This window comes from Lissotriton vulgaris, chromosome 5 (genome assembly GCF_964263255.1).
Source record: "Lissotriton vulgaris chromosome 5, aLisVul1.2, whole genome shotgun sequence".
Classification (NCBI taxonomy): domain Eukaryota; kingdom Metazoa; phylum Chordata; class Amphibia; order Caudata; family Salamandridae; genus Lissotriton; species Lissotriton vulgaris.
The window spans coordinates 1,586,578,577-1,586,600,714 of NC_141693.1; the positions used below are offsets into that span (position 1 = coordinate 1,586,578,577).

Below are 22,138 nucleotides of genomic sequence, written 5' to 3' on the forward strand. Positions count from 1 at the left end.
CTATTCATAGAATGATCATTTAATCATAAGAAACAACACAAACATAGACCATATAGGGTACTATACGAGCTTTTATAAATTGCATCATTCATAAATACCCAAATTATATTTGTAAGGCTGTCCAAAAACACATATTCAGATAAAGTTTGTGACAAGGTGATATTTGGTGCTCAGTGACAAAGTGATGGTGTATAATATATACAAAGTGATTGGGAGAGGGGGAAAAATGTATTAGTTGTGGCAAGAGAAGCAAGTGTTTCAAGTAGATCTGCAGACTCAATAACTGAATCTCATTGCAGAGTGTTTTATACTGGTCCAAGAGATATGTCGACGTTTCAACCCAGGGTCTGCACTACTGAAAGGTCCGTGCAGGTCTTCATCAGGACTGGGACGGGGAATGGGCAGCCTATGGAAGCCCAGGTGGGCTCACAGGGTGTTGCACCCTAGATATTCCTTACAATGGTGGGGCTGATATCCTAGCGCTATCCTGGGGTCTCCTTTTCAATGTAGACCTCCCATGTACAGCTAGATCTGGTTAGATGGTGAGCTGTACTGCCAAATTAGGTGTGTGCCAAAAGCCGGGTCTTTCGTTTTAAATTCCAGCTCGAAATCAAAGCGCTCGTCTTACTCGCGTCACTTCACTGCTAATTATGACAACAATCCAGATCATACTCTAATGCACTCGACAATACCATTTATGTGTTGACAAATTCCAGTAGTGGCTATACCAGTTGTCACATACCTTTTAGATATCTGTTATGAGTTGTGTTAGTTTGTGTCTATGCATTCTTTTCTCCCAATTTTTTTTTCAACTTGTCTTTTTTTGTTTTCTTTGGTATTGTGTCTTTAGTGTCTTGTATATAATACGTTGGCATTAAGTAATGTCTGTTATCACGGTTGTGTTAGTCCTGACCCTCGAAATGTTTTATATGTGTATGTCTGCTATGCATTTTTTATATGTTGTGTCCAGTGTCAAGTAGTGTACATATATGTGGCATTATTGTTTTTCATTACGTATTGCATGCTACACATAATGGTGTATTCGTATTATCTATTTTTTAAACTTCTTTCAGCCCTAACGAAGTTCAATCTTTGAATAAAACGCGTTGGCTGATGTGTTTTACAAACCGCATGGATTTTTAAAAATAAAGATTGATGCATCGAAGATACTGATCAAGCTTCTTTATTGACGCATTATTGACTTGGGAGTGCACCGCTCCATTGTTCTTACAGTTCTCATTCCATTTCATTTTCATTTTCATAAGCTTTATTTCGATAGGACATATCTTAAAAGCTATACAAACCAAAATAAAAACTATACAAATAAGCCAAAATACATTTTTAAAAGTATACGAAGTACAAAAGATCATTAGAGTAGCAAAATTAATTAAAAATAGAGACAATAAATAGGTAAAAATAGCTTGTTCATTTATATAAATGAGAAAAGAAAGTGCAAGTTATGAAAGACAGGGGTTGCATGAGTATTATGGTATTTAGGAATTAGCATTCAGGTTTCTCGATCTAATGCTCCATGCCCATCTTAGGAATTTTGATAGACCACAGGCATAGAGATCCCGGGCGTCAGATCTTCAGATACGCAACGCGGCTTGGTGGCTGCGGGTACCCAGCTTTTTGCAGTCTGGTTTCAGCCAGCGCCCCCTTGGCACTTTGTAGGCTGGACAAGCAAACATAAAATGTGCGATTGACTCAGTGGTAGCCTCACAATTTGGGCAGGAAGCTGGAGTTTGGAAAGGAGGCTTCCACTGGGCGGTCAGCTCTCTTGTGAGGAGTGTGCCTACCCTAAACTCAAAATAAAAGGCTCTGTCGTATGGTTTTTGTATGATTTCTAGGTAGGGTTCGAGACGGATGGAATGCTTGTGCTGCATAAACTCCTCTGTGAGCCTGCTTGCTTTGGGGTTAAGGAGATCGTTCTTGCTAACCCACATCCAATACGCCTTCTTGATTTCTGCCTTGGGTGGAAAGGTTCTGTTCATATAAGAGTTTTTTACGCCTTTTAGCCAGTTGATCTCATACCACCCATCCTTATCCATTACCTCTCTTAGCCCTGCTGCATATTTTGATAATTCTGGTGTCCGCCACAGGCGGCCTACAGCAAAAGTGGGCAAAGTCTTGCAGTGTCTCTGAGCGGGTGGCAACCTAGATCGTATAGTAGGGGATTAGTGGGGGTCCTCTGGGGGAGCATCATTATATCTTTTAAAAATGTATTTTCCGATCTAGAAATTTGATCTATATTGGAGAAACCCCACAGTTCGGCGCCGTAAAGTGCTGAACTTACTGCTCTGGCCTTATAAATTGTGAGGGCGGGGGCGATTGGTCTGCTCCATGAAGAGCGATGTTCTTTTAGTAGTGCCCCCACCACGCTTTTATGGTTCAAGAAAATGTTCGGAGTGTGTGGTCTCCGATGCATGGAATCGGTAATGCGAATGCCTAAGTAGTCTAAGGTGGTGACCCTCTCTAGTGGGACGCAATTTAATGAGGGTGGGTTCCTAAGTGATCTTGATGGATTTAGTGTTAGGAACTTTGTTTTCAGTGTATGGATGGTCAACCCTCTAGTAGAACAAAACAGTTGGAAGTTGTCCAGGAGGGTCTGCAGGCCCTTTGGGGTCTTTGAGATGAAGGTGTCGTCAGCGAACAGGAGGGTGGGAATTTTTTCGTCCGCCAGGGCTGGGGCATCAGATGGTATTTCTGTAAATATTCGACCACCCCATTCACATACAGAGAGAATAGGGTGGGAGCTAGTACACAGCCTTGGCAGACTCCCCTGTTCACTGGTATTCAAGCGTTTTTTTCCCCTTGTGAACCCCATCTCACTTGGACATAATTGCCATCATGGAGGCGAATTAGCATGTTCAGGATGTACCTAGGGACCCCCTGCTCTGCCAGGACTTGCCACAGGCGCTCGCAGGGGACCAGGTCAAAGGCAGTCTTTAGGTCGATGAATGCATGGTAAAGACTGCCTTTTCCTATTTGGACCACCTTCCAGTATAGGAGGAGTAGCCTAAACGCCTGTTCGATTGTCCCTGTGCCTGCCCTGAAACCAGCTTGGTAGTCGGAAAGGACCCCGTTTTCATCCGCCCATGATAAGATCCTCTCCAGCACCACCCGGCCAACAACCTTTTGGATTGAATCGAACAGGCTTAATGGGCGGTAGTTGGCGGGGTCGTCCCTGGCCCCCTTCTTGAAGATAGGTAAAACCTCTGCGCCCCTCCAGGAATCTGGAATAGGGCAGCCGTTGTCAATGGCATTAATTAAGGATGAAATACATTTAGCCCATTTTGCAGGATCTGCTCGAAGGAGATCCCCTGGGAGTCCATCGGGCACCGCTGCCTTTGCCGGAACTATTCGCCGAATGGTGGTTTCCACCTCCAGTTCGGAGAAAGGGTGTCTATTAGATTAGCTTTTGTTATTGTATGCAGCGCCTCGTCGGTCCTTAGAGAGCTATAATATGCGTCACTAAGACATTTTGGTGCAGTGATGCGGACACCAGCACTAAATGCGTTAGTCTATTTCGCAGTTTTGAAGGTGGGAGAAAGATGGGCAGGTGAGGACGAGGTATGTTTTGAGACATGTTCAGTAGTGCAAGAGGGGTGGAGCAAGTATGGGGAGCAGGTGATGGGGCGGTTAGTGCACAGAGCATTAAAAGAAAAGTTTGTTTTCATGTAAGTTTTTTGTGTGACTTTGAGTTTTAAACCGCCTGCAGATGCCTTTACTTGTGTGACTTAGTGGCAGGGTAACCTAGAGTGTAAGACCCTGTAGATTAGACAGCAGGTTTTAACGTGGATTCGCACTGGAGGGGCAGTCAGTGCAGTATTTGAATAAGAGCGAGAAATGTCAGCACTGTTTTCTCCGCTTTACTGTAGAAGGGCCGAGGGAAAGCAATGTGAAAAGCTGAAGGTTTTGGCACAGGAAGAGAGACGACTAGAGCCCTTCCAAATTCAGATTAGTGAGCTGATTTTCACATTGAAGTGTGACATCATCGATGAGAACAAACATCTTTTATTGCTTTAAGGTTGCAGAATACTGTAGACATCCTGGCTTGAATGATGTATTGACAGGGTACGAGTTTGAGGATATGGTTGCCTTATTGTCCATTAGGGTATTGTTTTGATGAAACGGTCCAGTAACCGAGGTGTAGTTTATAGATTATAGTTTATTGGTCTTTGTTGCAGGCAAGTATATTTATAGGTTCTTAGCTTAGATCCTAGGATAGCCCACCAGGACAGCCTCCCTGCTACTCATCCCATACTCCAACTGACACACTCCACCTCACAAGCACCCAAGCATTCCATCACATCACCCTGCACTACAACATTCCACGCAGCACATTCATACTGGATGAGCTGCAAGGACCAGATCCACAGGGAAGATGCCAGATGTAACACATCGTCCCCTTTTACAGAACACATAAAATACTGCAAATACAAGATGGAAACATCACATTTACATAAAGGAAATCAAAACATTGCAAATCCAAAATGGAAAAAAAGCATATTAAAATACACCAGATGTAACGCCAATCTCCCTTTTTTACAGAACACTTAAAAATAATGCAAATGCAAGATGGAAACAATGCAATTAAATTAAGATAAAATCTTGACAAAGGACAGAAGATGGAACAAAACAGTCCTAAATCACCATCTAAAATAAAAAGTAACAATGTACAGATAAATATACATATATCCCCTCCACACGCACATCACAACTAAACGCGCATCCCATGCAAATGCATACTGAGCGAAGTTTGCCGCTCATGTTACCACCACAAACCACACCAGCTGGCCAGACTAGTATGAAATGAGGGATAACACAGAAAACCAACAATTAAGAGGCATGAAACACCAATCCATAGTGACACATCGAGCACCAACAAAGCACTCTCGAATACAATTACACAACACAGAATTCTCCTACTCGCACATCCAAACGAAAAACACTAAACTTCACACAGAAGCAATGTGTGACTTACATCCTACGCAGGCATCCCTCAAGCAAGGGTATCTAGTTTAAAAGCATCAATGGATGGCCGAGCAGCAAGTACCAGGGCACCGGGAAAGATGCAAATACAATACACCAAATAGAACAGGTATAATTAAGTGGCATTGGCAGGCTGATGAGGAACAATCTGAAGTCGACTTAGTACTTCTCATGACTGTGTGTAAATGTTAAATGGCATTGGGCGCATATTGATCCTCGATGCATGCCTCATGTGACATGAAAAAGAAGGGATTTCGAAGAGACAACATGAACAAATTGTGTTCCTCATATGTAAGATGTAAATGATTTTAGAACAGTGCCTTATTCCCTGGTGTGAGTGGTTTGCATCACCACTCTCACCGATGATGATGGGCACTTGCAGTTGAAGAAGCACTAGAAGGCAAGGGTCACCAGTGGCTAGATCCTTAACACACAGGCTTGCACCTGGATAATGACAATATATCTGGTACAGCGATGGCATTGTACTGACGTTATACTGAAACATTAGTGCTTCTCAATCCTAACCTGTTGCATTCCTAATCCCGATCTGCACCTAGCTTGGACCATGTACCTCAGTTTTGCACTGTACCTCCTTGTGCTATTGCACTACCAGAACCCTCAGTACAGCTCTGCCACTGTAGCTGTAGCTGTGAAGCTAAACCTGGACTTCTAGCAAATCTCCCGTTTGAGTATTAGAGCCTGCACCTAACTCTGCCAAAATACCCCATCCCTGGCCAACAGCACTCCCTGCTAATTCAGTTGTTATGAACCCCCAATATAGGCCTGGGTAGTGACATAACCTATTACCTATATCTGTCCTACTATTGTTCTAGATAACAGATTTTGGCGCTGACCTTTTACCTAGTTAGGTGCTATATGACTGTCCCGTGGTTTACTCTGAAAACTAGCCTCATGTATTATGCATGAGGACTCTCAGTATCACAGCAGGATTACCATCTTCTGCATAATAACTCTGTATAAGGGTCACCTCTGTTGTTATCCTTGCCCGACAAGCCCACTGTACACGTCTAGGTAGAACCCCGGGAATATAAGCACTACATCTTCACTGGGCAAGCTAGAGTAGAAAGGCTTTCATGCTGACATGGTCTGACATCGTTTGTGGGGTGTCCATCTCGAGACCAAGACGGGGTCCTTCGCTCTCCCACATCAGGTAATGGGGTTGGCTCTATTCTTAGGAGGTTCTTGGCTACACGCCTACATACATGCTAGGTACATTTAGGTACATCTAGTTAGGGTTTGCATCGTAGGAGTATGCATCATTATTTTTATGTACCGTATTTTCTGGCGTATAAGACGACTGGGCGTATAAGACGACCCCCAACTTTTCCTTTTAAAATATAGGGTGTGGGCTATATTCAATTGCTTATAAAATGACCCCGGCGTATAAGACGACCCCCAACTTTTGAAACGATTTTCAAGGGTTAAAAAGTCGTCTTATACGCCAGAAAATACGGTATACATATGCCTGCATATATTGCTTGTTTTAGCACTATGGTAGAATTCTACCTTTTCTTTACTCTATTGGTGCTCATTACCATATATATATATATATATATATATATATATATATATATATATATATATATATATATCCACAAAGTACCTTTATCCGTTTGAATAAAACGTCGCCGACACTCAGAAAGTTGCTGTGCACGAAGGATTTTAATAAAACAACGCGTTTCGCTTTACAGCTTGATCACGTTTAGACGGATAAAGGTACTTTGTGGATGTATTGGGTGACCGGTAGCCCTACGCCGACCCACCCGTGTACGTGACTGGCTGTGAACCGGAACTCTGTTGTTGTTATATATATATATATATATATAGTTATATATATATATATATATATATATATGGAAAAACCTCCGTTCTCCTGCCACAATCACCTCTGACCTGATCGCGCTGGAAACAGACACGGACCACACTTGGATGCTGGTTAGTTTCGTTTATTCAGCTGTCGCCATAACGTTTCGGCTGAAAAGCCTTGATCACATGACAGCGTAACCTTGTTTTTTTGGCATATTTAAAGTGCACAGTGCTCATTAGTGATTGGTTCATTTGAATTGTCACAACCATTGGGTAAACACAGTTGATGGACTTACACATCACATTAATACGATATGTACACGTATTTACAATGAATGTTTACAGTTATTAGCTGTCAACTCTCTTTTGATATTAGGATAAATCCCTAAATATTCTTAAGCAATTCCGGGTTGAATCCCATTATGTACCTACAGAATATTTACCACATTCATACGATGTTGCCACACTTTTGCAATTTTGGGTTAAATCCCCATGTTGGCCTTTTGTCCCTTACTATGTTAAGCATTATCTTCAACATTGCATTAGATATTTTGATTTGCCTTGCATTGTTTGTGTTCTTTCCCATACCCATATACAAAAAAGTGCTCCAGTGCAAAAAGTGTTTAAAAACTATGTAAACGAGGGCTATACATTTTAAATTTAGATAGTTATTTCATTGCTATTATTTGTAGAGCCAACCTTTTTTCCTCTATTGCACAATCCCACTACACTTGTGTTCGAGTTTATCATGTTGCCATTAGTATTCTCAGTTACTTCATCTTGATTGTCATTTACTTCAGGTTGCTAACTTAAATACTATGTATCAGTAAATATGGTCCTTCTACTTATTACTCAATTGTCACATGTGATTAGTTATATCGTCGAATATGATAGTTGCCCAACTGATTCTGTATAAAATTAATTATTCACAATTTATCCGCTTCACCTATATACAACTATATATACACATATACTAGTATACACAATTATCCAAAAATATACTCCTATATATCATTCAATTCTAATTCATATATGTACATCCTATTTACACATTTATGTTGTTGACACTTATTTGTTTCACATATTTGGGCATTTCTATCATTCCTAATCATTAGTTATGCAAACATGTGTACAAATCCTCAGTCAAGTTCAGACCTACAGGCTGTTTACTATTAAGCTTGAGTATGTAGTTGGTTTCCATTTTACGTAATTTGTTTTCCCTGTTGCCTCCCCTCCTGCTCGCATTTACAGCATCCACCACCCAGTATTTCAGATCCTTGTTATTGCTCTGGTGTTGACTTTTAAAATGCCTCGCCACGGGATAGGTGTTATCCTGCGTGGTTATCGCCCTTAAATGCTGCAATATTCTTTTATGCACGGGAAGCTTCGTGCTTCCCACATATTGCCGTTTGCAGGGGCATTCAAGGACGTAAACGGCATAGTCCGTTTTACAAGTCAGGACTTTTGTGATGCGATGCTCTTGGTCACTAAATCCGTCCTTGTACGTGTTTTTTGTTCACACCATGAACACATGCTTTGCAGGTTTTACACCTGAAAAAGCCTTGATTGTTCTGATACCAAGAACTACTGTCAATAATTTCTGGGCAGGTTGCCACCAATCTTTGTCTCATGTTGGGAGCTTTACTGAAGGTTATGGAGGCTTTCTTTGGGAGATCCTGACCTATTAAAGGATCACTGCTGACTATTGGCCAATTTTTGTTGATAATTTTTCGTACTTCTTGGTGTTGGTTGCAGTACCCCACTATTATGCGGAATGGTTCTGCCTGTTTGTTGTGGTCAGGGTTAGTTACGGGTTCAATGTTAGATGCCTCAGCCGAGGCCTCTCCAATACCTAGTACATCCTTACGGTCCTTGACCATGGATTTTTTAATTGCCTGTTGTATGACCCCTTTGCTATACCCTCGCTCCATGAACCGCTTGGCACATTCATCTTGTGCTCTTAGTAGTTCATCAGGTTCACTACACAGCCTGTGGATCCTTAGCATTTCACCGTACGGAATGCTCCGTATTAGATGGGCCGGGTGAGTGCTGCTGGCGTGTAGGATCGTATTCCCTGCTGTTGTTTTGCGGAATAGCCTGCTAGCTAGTTTATTCTCATAGGTATAAATTTCTATATCCAAGAAAGGGATCTTTATCTGGCTCATTGTGTAGGTAAAGTTAATATTTAACTCATTCCCATTTAGATTTTCAATGAATTTTTCCGCATCCACTTGCGGCCCTCTCCACACTACAAACAGATCGTCTATGAAACGATACCATGTTACAATGTTTTCCTTCATTTCTTTTTCAAAGTTGACTTTGAGGACCAGTTCTTCCCAAGCCCCCATGTGTAAACATGCCACGCTCGGTGAAAAACTGGCCCCCATTGCCACCCCCTGGCATTGTCGGTATAGTAGGTTGTTGAATATGAAAACATTGTGTTCTAGGCAATAAGTCAACATGATTAACAACATTTCAGTGTGTTCTTTACAGTCTTCAGGTCTTCTAGATAGATAGTATCTGACCGCATTTATACAATCTTGATGTTTTATGCTTGTATACAAGGAACTTACGTCAAGTGCCAACAGCCAGTCTCCCGGTTGCCAGTCAATATTGCACATTTTGCCAAGGAAATCACTTGAGTCCCGGATATATGAATCCAAGCTTTTCACAAAGGTTTGTAGAAACTGATCTATATATACCGATGTATTTTCAAGCAAACCCCCCATTGCATTGATAATGGGTCTCCCCGGGGGTTCTTCTCGGTCTTTGTGCACTTTTGGAATGAAGTAAATGCATGGCATCACCGGATGGTCCACCTTTAGATACCGGTATTCTGCTTCGGATATGAGTTTCCTCCTTTTCCAATTTGCCAACCAGCCATGGTACTCAATCTGCCATCCTTTAATTGTTGCCATGTTCACTCTCTCATAATGTTCTCGATTATTGAGTTGCATAAGTGCTTCTTTATCATACATTTCCTTAGTGAGCAGGACTACGTTGCCTCCCTTATCACTGGGCCGAACTACTATGTTTTTGTCCTTGCTCAGTTTTGTTATCAAATTTTCATAGTCCTTGGTTTGTTCGTTGTTTTTGTAGCGTTCCTTGCTTATGCGCTTCTGCAGTTCCTTCAAGTCATTAGTCACATTTTCATGGAAGATGTCTATTCCATCTCTTGGTAGTATCGGGCAAAATGTAGATGGGGGTTTCAGCTTCGTTAACCCCATTTCCCCCTCTCTCTGCTTGCCTCTTGTTCCGCCAAAAATATCTGGCATGGGCGGTTGCATTTCTTCGCCCTCATTATTCCACAGTTCCTCCATCTCCTGTGTGAGGGTGCCTTGTTCCTCATCCTGGATGTTTTCTCCTTTCCTTTTCCTTTGCTTGTGGTATTTTTTGAGTTTTAGTTTTCTCACCGCCTTATATATATCTATTCGTGTTTTGGCATAGTCAAGGTTAGATCTGGGGGCAAACGACAGTCCAAGCTGTAGGATTTTTTCCTCCTTTTCTGTTAAATCCATTTTAGTTAGATTAATTACTGTGTTATTTTGTGGGATTACTGTTTTTTGTCCCATATATATATATATTTGTGTCTAATTGTTGTTGCAGCACACATATTTTATACTAGAATGATGCTGGTTCAATAAATACTTATTGAGAACGTCCCCACCGTTTATTCTGTGTATCTTTCTGAGACAAAGTGAGCACGAGTAACTGAGCAAAAAGTACTGTACTGTTTCCACGATCCCTGAGGGATCAGGGTTGTCATGTTTGATAGTTGCCAGAAACTATTCGTTCCTTGGTAAGAGGGGCTCATAGTGGCACTGTGAGCTAGCTCGTCTACAGACCAACATATCCTTTGGAGGTGTCTGGAATCAGTCTCAACACCAATCCCTTAAGTTTATGTTGTTTAAAATGCGCAGATTCTAAATAGATTTGTAGGAACTGCACAACACAGTACTGGAGCCCACCTCCAGCTCGCTCAATTCTTTTTAATCCTATTCTGCAGCACCTCCTGCTCTTCCATACTGGGATTAGCACAGAATTCAGCCAGTGCACATTTATTTTTATGTGCAGCTGCTTGTTCAGTTCTAGTACTGGGAATGCAGACCTTTCTGCTAGTGTTTCTGAATTCTAACCTGCAACACCAGCTTTTAGTTTAGTTCTCGAACCCTCACCCTACCAACTCTAATGAGGCACAGCAGTTCTCATCAGCAATACTCCTGCTATTGTACTAGATCTACATGCACAGCTCTGCAGATTCAAATCAAGCTTGATGAACAGAATTCTGCTAATCCACTGCTAGGATCTACATGTTACTATAGCGCCCTTCTCAATTATTTGGACACAACAATCTAGCAAGCCACCTCAAGTCTCACCTGTAAACATCTCTTTGTATCCCAGCACTGGAAACCACACACCATTCTGCCAATCATCTGTAATACTGTTCTGCTGAGCCTCTTGTTATTCTTTGACACTCATTCTCCATCTCATAATCTCTTTCTACACTGAACCTCCTTGATCTCTGATCTTTTCCAGAATTGGACTGGCCATCGCTCGGCGACTGGCTCAAGATGGAGCACACGTAGTAGTGAGCAGCCGTAAGAAAGCAAATGTGGACCGGACAGTGGAGGAGCTAAAGGCTGAGAACCTGAGTGTTATGGGTGTCGTGTGCCATGTTGGGAAGGAGGAGGACAGACGGAGGCTGGTGGAAACGGTGAGAACACCTACTTTAGAACAACCATATCCTTGTACTTGTGAAACCACTACCCTTAATGCCCACTAATTCCCACTGCTTGGATCAAATTCCTAATCTGGGTCAATCAAAGTCCTCTCCTTCCCTATTTAGGGCCAAGGTAAACTATTTCAGTGAGGACTCCAGCCTATCTTGTTTAGGTAAGGGGGCTTGGAGTCCTGGTTAAAATCCTTTCTTCTTTTCATTGATCCACATGCCCTAAAGTGCTTTTGGCTTTTCCCTCCATTTGAGGCCCCTTGTTACAGTATGTAGGAGACCTACCCTAATTAATTTTCTTTTTGGTTTAGGCTGTGGAGCGTTTTGGAGGAATAGATTTGTTGGTGTCCAATGCTGCTGTTAATCCCTTTGCTGGAAACATATTGGATTCAACCGATGAACAGTGGGAAAAGGTAAGCATTACACAGTAAAAATTTTGTTTTCACATAGACCACTTTGTTATCTGGATTTCAGAGTTCTGTTGAAGGAAGGTTACTTCTTGTGACTGTAGGAGGCAAAGTAGAGGACAACAGTGAGAGCAACTTGGAATCTTGCTTCAATAATAGCCCTTGGTGACCTCTGCTGACAGTAATGGAAGTACTGCTGTGCTAAAGCAGTTTAAAGGCTAAGAAGATCCAGATATGGTTTTACATGGACACATGTCAAGGGAGAGATTCCCCACCCAAAAAAACATTCAAAAGAATAGTCAACCATTGGGAGTAACCTCCCCAGTCTACCCCTCTCCTCATATTCATTCGGTGCATTCTCACTAGAGTACAGGGTGTTCATCCACTTGATTTGCAGATATTCAGAATCATTGCCAGGTCTCTACTGCAAAGGTTCACATTATATCTTCCCACCTTATGTCCTCAGGTGTTAGGTGCTTGTGTTTGCTCTTGTAGAGGGCACCCAAAGGCTCTCCTGTGGTAGGACACCATACCCTGTGACAATTTTTCAAAATCAATGCTTTCACCTTCTGTTTAGTCTGACCTATATATAGAAGGTTACAGGTGCACCATTTCACATAGATGACTATTCTAGTATTACAGATCGTTTGATCGATCAATACAAATCTCTTACCGCTGTGCTCACAAAGTCTTGCCTCCCTACACAAAATGCATGGTCTTTTAACAGTGATTTGAAATTTCCTAAAATTGGTGGAAGGCTGCAGTATTAACGAATAGTAGGGTGCGCCTGTATAGGAAACAGATCTCACAATATGGTCACAGATGTTATGCCTCTTTTAAAAGCTATGCTTTTCCTTGGCTGCTTGGTAAGCACTATTATAACACTTGGAGGTGGGGACTGGAGGGGGAGAATGGGATGGGGAGGTTATAATCTTGGGATTCTTGAAGACACTATCCCAGGTGTTGAATAGGGTCTGTGTTATCTCTGATGCATCTCTGGTGTGTCTTTTTGTGGAATTCAAATGAGATCCTTAGTGCTCTGTCCATATGGACCAAGTACTTTTCGATTTCTCATAGCACCCAGTCAAAGACTATTTTCATATGTCTTAATATTAGGTAGCCCTACATCTCCATTTTATTGAGGTCTCATTCATCTTCATCGAAACTCTTGTTTTTGTAGTCCACCCAAATAAAGGCATCATATGCTAGCTGGAAGTTTTATAATGCTTGTTTGGGTATCTGTATGGGCATTGCCTGGAAGAAGAACAATAGTCTTGGAACTATGTCTGTATTAAAAGGTGCTACGCGCCCCAACCAAGAAATAAAACAAGATTGCCATCTATTCAAAGCTGCTTTAATCTTCGCAAATAATGTGAATCAGTTTGCTCTATAGAGCCCTAGAATGGTTGGTGTAATGTTGTTGCCTATATCCTTAATTTTGGCTCTGCCTTTCTAACCAGGGCTACTGTGAAAAGAGCCATTTGCTCATGTTGGGTAAGGCCCATACTCAATATTTCTGATTTATTCAAGTTGACAGTAAAACCAAAGATGATCCCTTGTGCTTTGAATGGTTCTAATAGATACGAAATTGATTCCTCAGGGTCAGTCAATGTCAATAAAATGTTGTCTGCAAAGAGATGAATCTTGTGTAGTATGCCCTGATAGGCATCTCTCTAACTGTAGCCATCTGCTCGCCTTATTGGCAAGGGGTTCAGTGAACAACGTGAATAACAGGAGAGAAAAGGGGCACTCCTTTCATGTTCCCCCTTTAAGTCTAAATTAAGCTGTGTTGCTTCCATTCATAAGAGTCAATGTACTAATGCCCACATAACTTGCCCATATAAACTTTTTGTATCATTAGGCCTACACCTATCTTTTTTAGAACCGGTCTAAGGAATGACCATGGTACACAGTAAGACCCCTGTTCGCAATCAAGAGCTATTTTGGTCATCAATATTTTATGTTTGTTTACCTTTCTGTAAAATGTACATTGGCAGAGGTTTGTCTAGCCAGTATGAAACTCTTGATAACAAAGTTCCAGTCTTTTGGCTAGAATTTTGTTGAACAATTTAAAGTCTAAATCGAAGAAGGCTATGGGCTTTTAGGCCTAGCAGTGTTGTTTAGGTTTGCTTTCCTTATGATTTAATTAGATCCCGGCCTTCCTCACTGATGGTCTTACCGCTCACATTTCTCTTTAGGAGTTGTGTAGGTTTGCCAGTTGTGGTATCAACAATGAAACATGTTTCTTACAAAAATGGACCATAAGACCATCTGGACCCAGTGCTTTGTTCATTGGCAGTAACCTAAAAGCATATTGGAAATCTTCAGGGGTTATGGGGGCTTCTAATGTTTCCATCTCTTTTAGTGATAAGTGTGGTATGTCAACTTCTTTTCAAAAGCTTTCTATGTTTCCCTGTGTGTTTATCTCCATGGTCAATAGTTTGTTTTATAGGATTTGATATATCTCCTTTTCTTTACGGATACTGTGATTGTTTTGACTCCCAAATCATTAATCACTTCTAATATATTCATCCTCTCCTTATTTATTCCTATTCTAGTTGCTAGGATTCTGTTCTCCTTATTGGCTTTTTCTCAGGAACGTTGTAGGCGTAGTAGGACTCATTGGATTTCCCTGTGAGTAGGGCTTACAATTGGCTTTTTAATTGAGGTCATCTCCTTCAGACAGCTGAGCCTACCCTTGATTTTATGCCGATGTTCTGCGTCACAGTCCCTATTCTTGGTCTTGGACCACCAGTGCATGGTCCGAGACCACTGTTGTGCTAATATCTATTGTGGATGTGACATCTAGAAGTGTGGGTGTTGCACACACCTAGTCGCCATATATGCATGTGATTAGGTCCTATAAATGCTTTTAAAGTGTACCTGAAAATCCGTCCACTAGTGTAACTGTCATATGGGTTCCTATCAAATTCTGACCTTAAAACCTGACTGAAGTCCCCTACACACGTCAGTTCACTGATCTGGTGTTTACGCACTAATCATTAGCAATTTTTGATGGCATTTGTCTTGGTTTCCTGTTGGTGTGTAAAAGACCACCAATGTAAGATCTGTATTTCTTGTTACACATTGAGATATAATGTATCTCTCCATCTCAGTGTCCTTTATGGTTTGTTTAATGTTCAGTAGTATTTTTTTATGTAGTGCTATACCATTGCAAATTCTTTTCTTTTTAGTCGTCCTGTGTATATATCTATGGACAATATGTCTATGAACAATAATGCTGTATCTAACCGTAACCAACAACATTGTACTACCAAATAACCTTGGACTCCAGAGCAGCATGCTGCCCGGCGTAAATCGCTCATTGCCTCGTCAGGGGCATTAAGCACTAAATAAATACAATATGATTACAGTCTTTCCTAAGAAGATTTCTCCTGACGGCAAATTGTGTGCGGGAAATGATTCAGAATTCTTACTCAATTTTGTAACTTTTCACAGGGATATTTAGACCCCTTACATTCCATGTTTCCAGTCCAACCATGCATGTTTGTTAATTATGTGTTTTATTCTTAAAACTTGTCTTGCATCTACCAAGATCAGATAATCGTGCAGTGCAACTTTAGAGTTTTTACTTCTGTTTCGATCAATGTTATAAGTGAAGTAGATTTTTCATCCCTCTAAATTATCCTTACTCGCAACATTTAACAAGTTTCTCTTAACAGGGTGTGATCCATTCATCCATCCACTACCACTTCTAGGGCTTACAGTCCTTTTTAATGTCCCGCCTTGGGGTCGAATAATTGACTCCTGTGTAACATTCTCTTGTAATTAATTAATTTTAAAATGATTTGTTTGTTGCATTATAGAACATTGGCGCAACATTGCGCCACATACAGCAGTTGTATCATCACCGCAAATTGAATGATAGCAAGTACAATTCAACAATCTAACAAACCCCCCACCCTTCCAACCCCCAGCTAAAAAAGCGAGACACCGCTCTTATCGATGCTGAGGCAATTGCGGCATACTGCGTTCCCTATGACCAGTGACTAAGTATAAAGTTGGATTTGAATGCACATACCCATAAGTAACATAGAAGGAAACAGGAGCACACAAAATGTACAGTAGTCCCCTACCCATATGCTTTGGAGTGATCTCCAGTTCAGCAACGCTAGCAAAGGACGGTGCCCCCAAACAGCAATCTATTGGTCTCTGCCCTCCGGCTCACCAACATCTTCCCAATTTGGTATTGCTGGTAAAAGCCCCAGTAATCCTGTGTAACATTCTCATATTGATCTGGCATATTTAAAGTACATTCACATCAACATTTTAATCAGTTATTTTCTCCAGATTTTCGAGACATGATCATTTTTTGGTCGTTTATATCTTTGTTGATTTTGCCTTCTTCCATCTATTTGGGTTGCGCGTAGGTGATGAATTGAATGAATTAATGAATTTGCTATTTGTGAAGCGCAGCAATTGCCTAAAAACAAAATCTTTCCTGGCACTCCCCAATGCCAACCCTTCTGTTAGAAGACATAAAAGAAAGTGACTGAACAGGGAAGGATTCAACAGTTAAGTGAAATAAGTCTTCAGCTGTTTTTGAAAAAGTTACATAGTTAGATTAAGTCCAGATAAATGTGGGCATGGTTTGGATTTTAACACTGATAAGGATCTGCCATCTATCCTGTTTTTGTTTTTTAATGCCTGGGGGTGGACAATAGATGTTACGGTTCAAAACGCAGTGTGTGGGTGTAAAGGTAGCAAACTAATAAGGAGGACATGTAGTTTTCCATTATGTTACCGTTTATTGCCTTATAGAAAATACATAGTGCCTTGAAAGGACTCCTCTTAGCTACTGGCAACCAAAGAAGATGGAGAAGGTGAGTAGAAATGGGTGATTTATGTTGTAGTTCCACACGAACAGATGAGTTTCAGCGTTTTGTAGTACCTGTACTCTTGAGTTGGATATTCCAGGAATCCATTAGTAAATTATTGCAGTAGTTCAGCCTGGAAAGTATTAGAACTCAAACTACAATTATTCTTGCAGGAAGGAAGGAAAGGATCTTCTTAATCACATTGAGCAGACACACACAAATGACTGTGAGAGCTATTGCGTGTTATTGAGGGTAAGATTAGAGTTGAAGACGATTCCCAACTTTCTAGCTTGGTATACAGCAGTTAGGAGTGGCCCCAGCTCTATCGCCCACCATCCATTGGACCATGAAGAGAGGTTACTAAAGATGACATTTCTGTTTTATCTTCATTTAAAGTTCGAGAAGTCTGTTTCATTCAATCTGCGAGGTAAGAGTAGAGTCAAGATGATTGGATGGTATCAAACGCGGTTGATAAATCAATCACTATCAAAACATCAATGCCTCTGTCATCAAAGAAGCAGATGTCATTGGTAGTGTTTGCTTTCAGCTTCTGTACCTAAACCTTACCTGAACCCAGATTGTGCTGAGTGGAAGAGTTGGTGATTTTCCAGGAACTTGAACAATTGTTTGTTGATCATAGCCTCTGTGATCTTACAAAAGCGGGGCAGTATAGAAATGGGTCGATAGTTGGATAGGGTCAAAGGATCTAGTGCATTTTTCCCGTAGAAGGGGAGTATACCTCACTGAAAGTAGGAGTTACAAAGTTCGGTAAGGGCTGAGACAATAGTGTTTGCCATTTTCTTTCGATCGTGAACTGGAGGTATGTCTATTGGGGAGGCTGAGCCGATCGCAAAAAAAAATCATTAATCAGCTCAGCTGAATCCTTATTTAACTGTGGAGAAGATGGCCTGGTGGTATTTGTCTGACTAGGATTGTTCCTTTGCCCCATTGTCCCAGGTTATGTAACCATTTTGTGATCTTATCCTGAAAAAGGTGAATATGTTGTGGCACGTCTCCTTAGGGAACAGTGTAATTTATTGTTGCTCGGTGGAGGGGGCAGGCTTTTGTTATATAGCAAACACTTCTCTTGTAGATTGTAGAAATCTGATTGCGAAAGTAGGTTGCTTTGGTAGTGAAGACCAGCTTTTTGTATTGCTATAGTTGAATTTTATATAATTGGATACTGTCCAGGTTATTATGCTTCTCTCCTGATCTTTCCAATTTCTTGCACTCTCTCTTGGTGCATCAGAAGGTCTTCATGTACCAAAGAGGAGAGGGTTTTTTTGTTTTGCTTCAATGAGCCTGACAGGAATAAATGTCAAAAGTCAGAGCTATATACTGATTTACCCGTTTGATTTTGGAATCAGGATCTTGTTCAGGAAGTGTCTTGGAATCCTTTTTAAGTTTGGCCAGGTCCTAACCAGTCTACAAGATCTGACTTTACACACCTGCACTGTGTGTTTAGAATTAATTTGTAATTTTGTTTATGAGCAGACAAGATCAATAGTAATGAAGGGTAGATGGATGGCCAAAGATTAAATCCAGTGTGTTGGCTGCTGTGTGGGTAGCGCTGGTACTTAACTGCAGATGTAGGGTGGTGAAGAAATTGATACACTTTTAGGCCTCATTATTTTGGCACAATCTCAGACTGTAATTTAAATTTCCCAACAACCAAGAGTCAGTCACTGTTTAGCAGGCATGTAGGTACAGCTTCTAAGAGGATTAAAATTATCTACGGAACCAGGAGGTCTGTTTATCAAAATACTTTTGACCGCAGGACAATCAGTTAATATTGTAAAGACTAGATATTTTGCATTCTTAGTCTGAGAAATACTATAATTAAGAATGTTAAGATTCTATTTAAAAGTGCCAGCAATCGCACCTCCATGTTTGTCCGGGGGGGTCTAAATGTTTTATCGGGTATCCTTTAGCATTGAGTTCTCTGAGAGCCCGGTCTCTGTAATGAAAAGACAATCTAAGTTCAAGTCTACAATTAGTTTGTTGATTTCTAAACAATGCTTGACTAGGGGGGAAGCATTTAAGAGGACACAAGGTAGGTTGTTATGCCATAGTGGAGTTAATTGTGACCTGTTGTTTCCAGAATTGATGTTTTTTATTGAGCTAAAGTCTATTTTCAGAACAGGAATGTTTTTGAAAATGTCCTGAAGATGGTCTGAAAGGGCTGGAGGACGTAACAAAAACGAGGTAGACGGGCCTCCTGCTGAGATGCAAGTTCCTTTCTACTAACATTTGGTCCAAAACTGGCAGAGTTCCTGGCCCTAGGCCCGGCTGTGGCACAGACGGGCTTGCCTTTGGCGCTTCCACTGCATGCGTCCTTTGTGTGCAAATACCGCACCTGAGTTTAGATTCCTGTTGCTGGTCTTGGCTTTGACCACAGCAGTGAAACTACAGAGTACCCCCATCTAAGATATTAGCTGGGAAAGAAAAAAGACTGTCTCTGTTTACAGTAGGCTCGAGAAAAGTAAATGACCTGACAGACCCAATGAATACTAAACATGCTTGGCAGATAAAGGAGGCAAAAGGTTAAGTCTCACAAATCCAGAATGCCATTTAAGAGCACACAGCCTGATTGCATCTAGCCTGTTGAATCAGCCGATGGATGGCGATTAGTCTCATGCAAAGCTGACAGCCACACCAGACATCACTTTCGCACCCTGTCTCATCTACATGCCCACAGATTCTTCCCCAATATTGATAGGAAACGGGGGGCCTTTAGACCTTGTGCAGTTATGGTGTCCACTTGAAGGCTGCAGATGAGACTTTGCAGCAGCTGCTGGCTCTACACTAGGTGCAGTCAATGGTGACTCGATCAAAGAAAAAGATCCCAGTGTTGGTGTTTCGTCAATGGTAGATTCAGTTGTCAATATTAGAGGTTCTACTTTAAAACGTCTCGGTTACAAATTATGATATTTACCTAATTGCAGTAGTGCTGGGTCACTCTCTATATCACTCAACCCATGATGATTGATGTCAGTCAACAAAATGCCACCTCCTCTATCACCCACCAAGCAACACGCCCTCCTTTGGAGAACACCTTTTGGAACTGATAATGCACTGCTCTTTCTCTCTCTCTAATGATAACCTATTCCTAGGTGACTTCAACCCACACTGGAATGATGAGGAAGACACTCTCATACAGTCCTTAAACAATCAACTTCCCAGCAAAAACCTTACCCAGCACTGTACATATCATTCATACCAGAGGCGCAACCCTGGACGCCATCATAGCGCCAAACGAAGCAGTAACTATAGAAAACATCCTCCCTGTTGACGAGTCGGATCACCATATTATTCTGTTCCACATCATCAAATCTGAAATACCCCCACCCCCACACTTAGAAAATCTTTCAATGGTCCCTAAACTTAAGTCAGATTCCCCTGGAGGATATGGAAGATAAAATGATGTCCCAACTCTCCCCCCACCCCCCACAGTCAACCTCTCAACAGGTGAGATTACTTCCCACTATAACTCAACAATGTTATCCATCTCAGAGCAACGAGCTCCCTGAAAACTGAAAACAATGTGAGAAACTCCTTCAAGATCCTGGTTCAACAAAGACCTCAATGCAGAAAGAAGACAACTGAGAACCCCAGAAAGACCTGGATTACAAAACCATCCCCATCCCACCTTCAACAGCTCAGATTTGAGTGCAGTACATATGAAAACTACATTTTAAAAGAAAAAGCTGCATTCTTCCCCAAAGCACTAGACAAAGCAAAAAACTGCCCCAAAGAACTGGTCAACAACAAACTTCGAAACCAGCCCCATGTCTCCAAAGAACACTGTGATAACTTCGTAAAATTTTTAAATGAGAAAATCACAAAGATCAAACTCTCCTTGACCACCACACTTTAATGTCCACCAAAAATCTTCTCTCAGAATGGAGCAAACCAATGCACCTTCGACTTCACCGAACTCACTAAGGGCCTCCATCCACCATGAGCCCTTCGAATATAAATTTAAACCCAGGAACCAACTCAACTGACAAGAGGTGGAGGACTTGCTACTTGTTCACGGAGGACAACATCTCTAAGTTGATCGGAAATCCCAAGCCCTCCTCTCACCTAGCAGATCCTCTTCCGGCCTCCCTGGCAAAAAACCTCAACCATGCCCTAGCACCTCTCTGGACCAAAATATTAAACAGCTGCTTGAGTAATGGATTAATGCCCGACTGCCTCAAACTAGGTCAAGTCACTCCCTTGTTAAAGAAACCAGGTGCAGACCCAGACAACCTCAACAACTTCAGACCCATCTTCAACCTACCTTTCCTGCCTAAAAAGCTTGAAAAATGCGTCTCCTCCCAACTCGCCCAACACATTGACTCCAACACAGCCACTACAGTCAGGATTTAGAAAATAATGTAGCACTGAAACAACCCTACTAATCATAGTGGGTGACATACACAAGTCACTGGATGCTGATAGATGCTGCCTGCTCATCTTCCTAAACCTATCCATGGCCTCCAACACTGTTGATCACTAGCTGCTTCTTGAATCCCTCCATAAGCGGATTAGAGTCAATGGCCTGGTCCTGAAATTGTTCACCTCCTATCTCCATAACCGATCTCTACTAATAAAAATCAACAATTCGACCTCTGACACTTTCACCATGACCAGGAGTGTCCCACAAGGCTCAGTCCTTTAATCTACACTATTCAATATATACATGGAACCCCTCACCGCCATTTTCAAACAAGCATCATCCTCTACCACCTCCATGACACCCAGACCTACCTATATATGTAATCACTAGAAGACGTACAACGACTTAACTCCACTCTCAGCCAACCACCTGAAACTCAAACAAGGCAAGATGGAATCCAACAATGTATGGAACCCCCCAGGTCCAAGAGTGGATACAGTCTACTGATGCTCTGAACTGCAAACTGATGCTCTCAGAATTCGCCAACTCTTTGGGGATCTCCCTTGCCCCAAGCCTGAGCATGAGTCGACACACAAAGATTACAGCTAAAAGGGCGTTCTACAACCTGGAACTCCTACACAAAACCCAACACTCCCCCCGAATGATCTAAAAACAGCTACCCAAGCGATGGTACTGTCTACATTGGGCAATGGGAACGCCACCCTCACTGGCTCCGCTAAATTGCACATAGCCCCTGTAAAAGCCACACTAAATACAGCAACAAGGATGGTCACTGGAGCGAAAAGATATGACCACATCTCCCCCTCCCTGAAATATCTCAAATGGCTCCAAATCGAAGCCCATTGCTGCTTCAAAACGGCCTGCCTCACCCGCAAAGTCCTCCACACTGGGAAACCTGCTTACCTTGCGTCCAAACTCTCAAATGGCAGGCCAGGCA

General features: G+C 41.7%; 1 protein-coding gene across 5 annotated transcripts in view; it reads left to right on the plus strand.

The window, feature by feature from the left end:
* LOC147716743 (dehydrogenase/reductase SDR family member 4-like) overlaps positions 1–22,138 on the plus strand; it is a 247,875-nt gene that overhangs the window by 151,022 nt on the left and 74,715 nt on the right. For all 5 annotated transcript variants that reach the window (XM_086923680.1, XM_086923685.1, XM_086923684.1 and 2 more), the window contains 2 exons: positions 11,359–11,536; positions 11,863–11,964. In XM_086923680.1, coding sequence (XP_086779806.1) covers positions 11,359–11,536; positions 11,863–11,964 — 280 coding nt within the window. The remainder of the gene's footprint in view (positions 1–11,358; positions 11,537–11,862; positions 11,965–22,138) is intronic.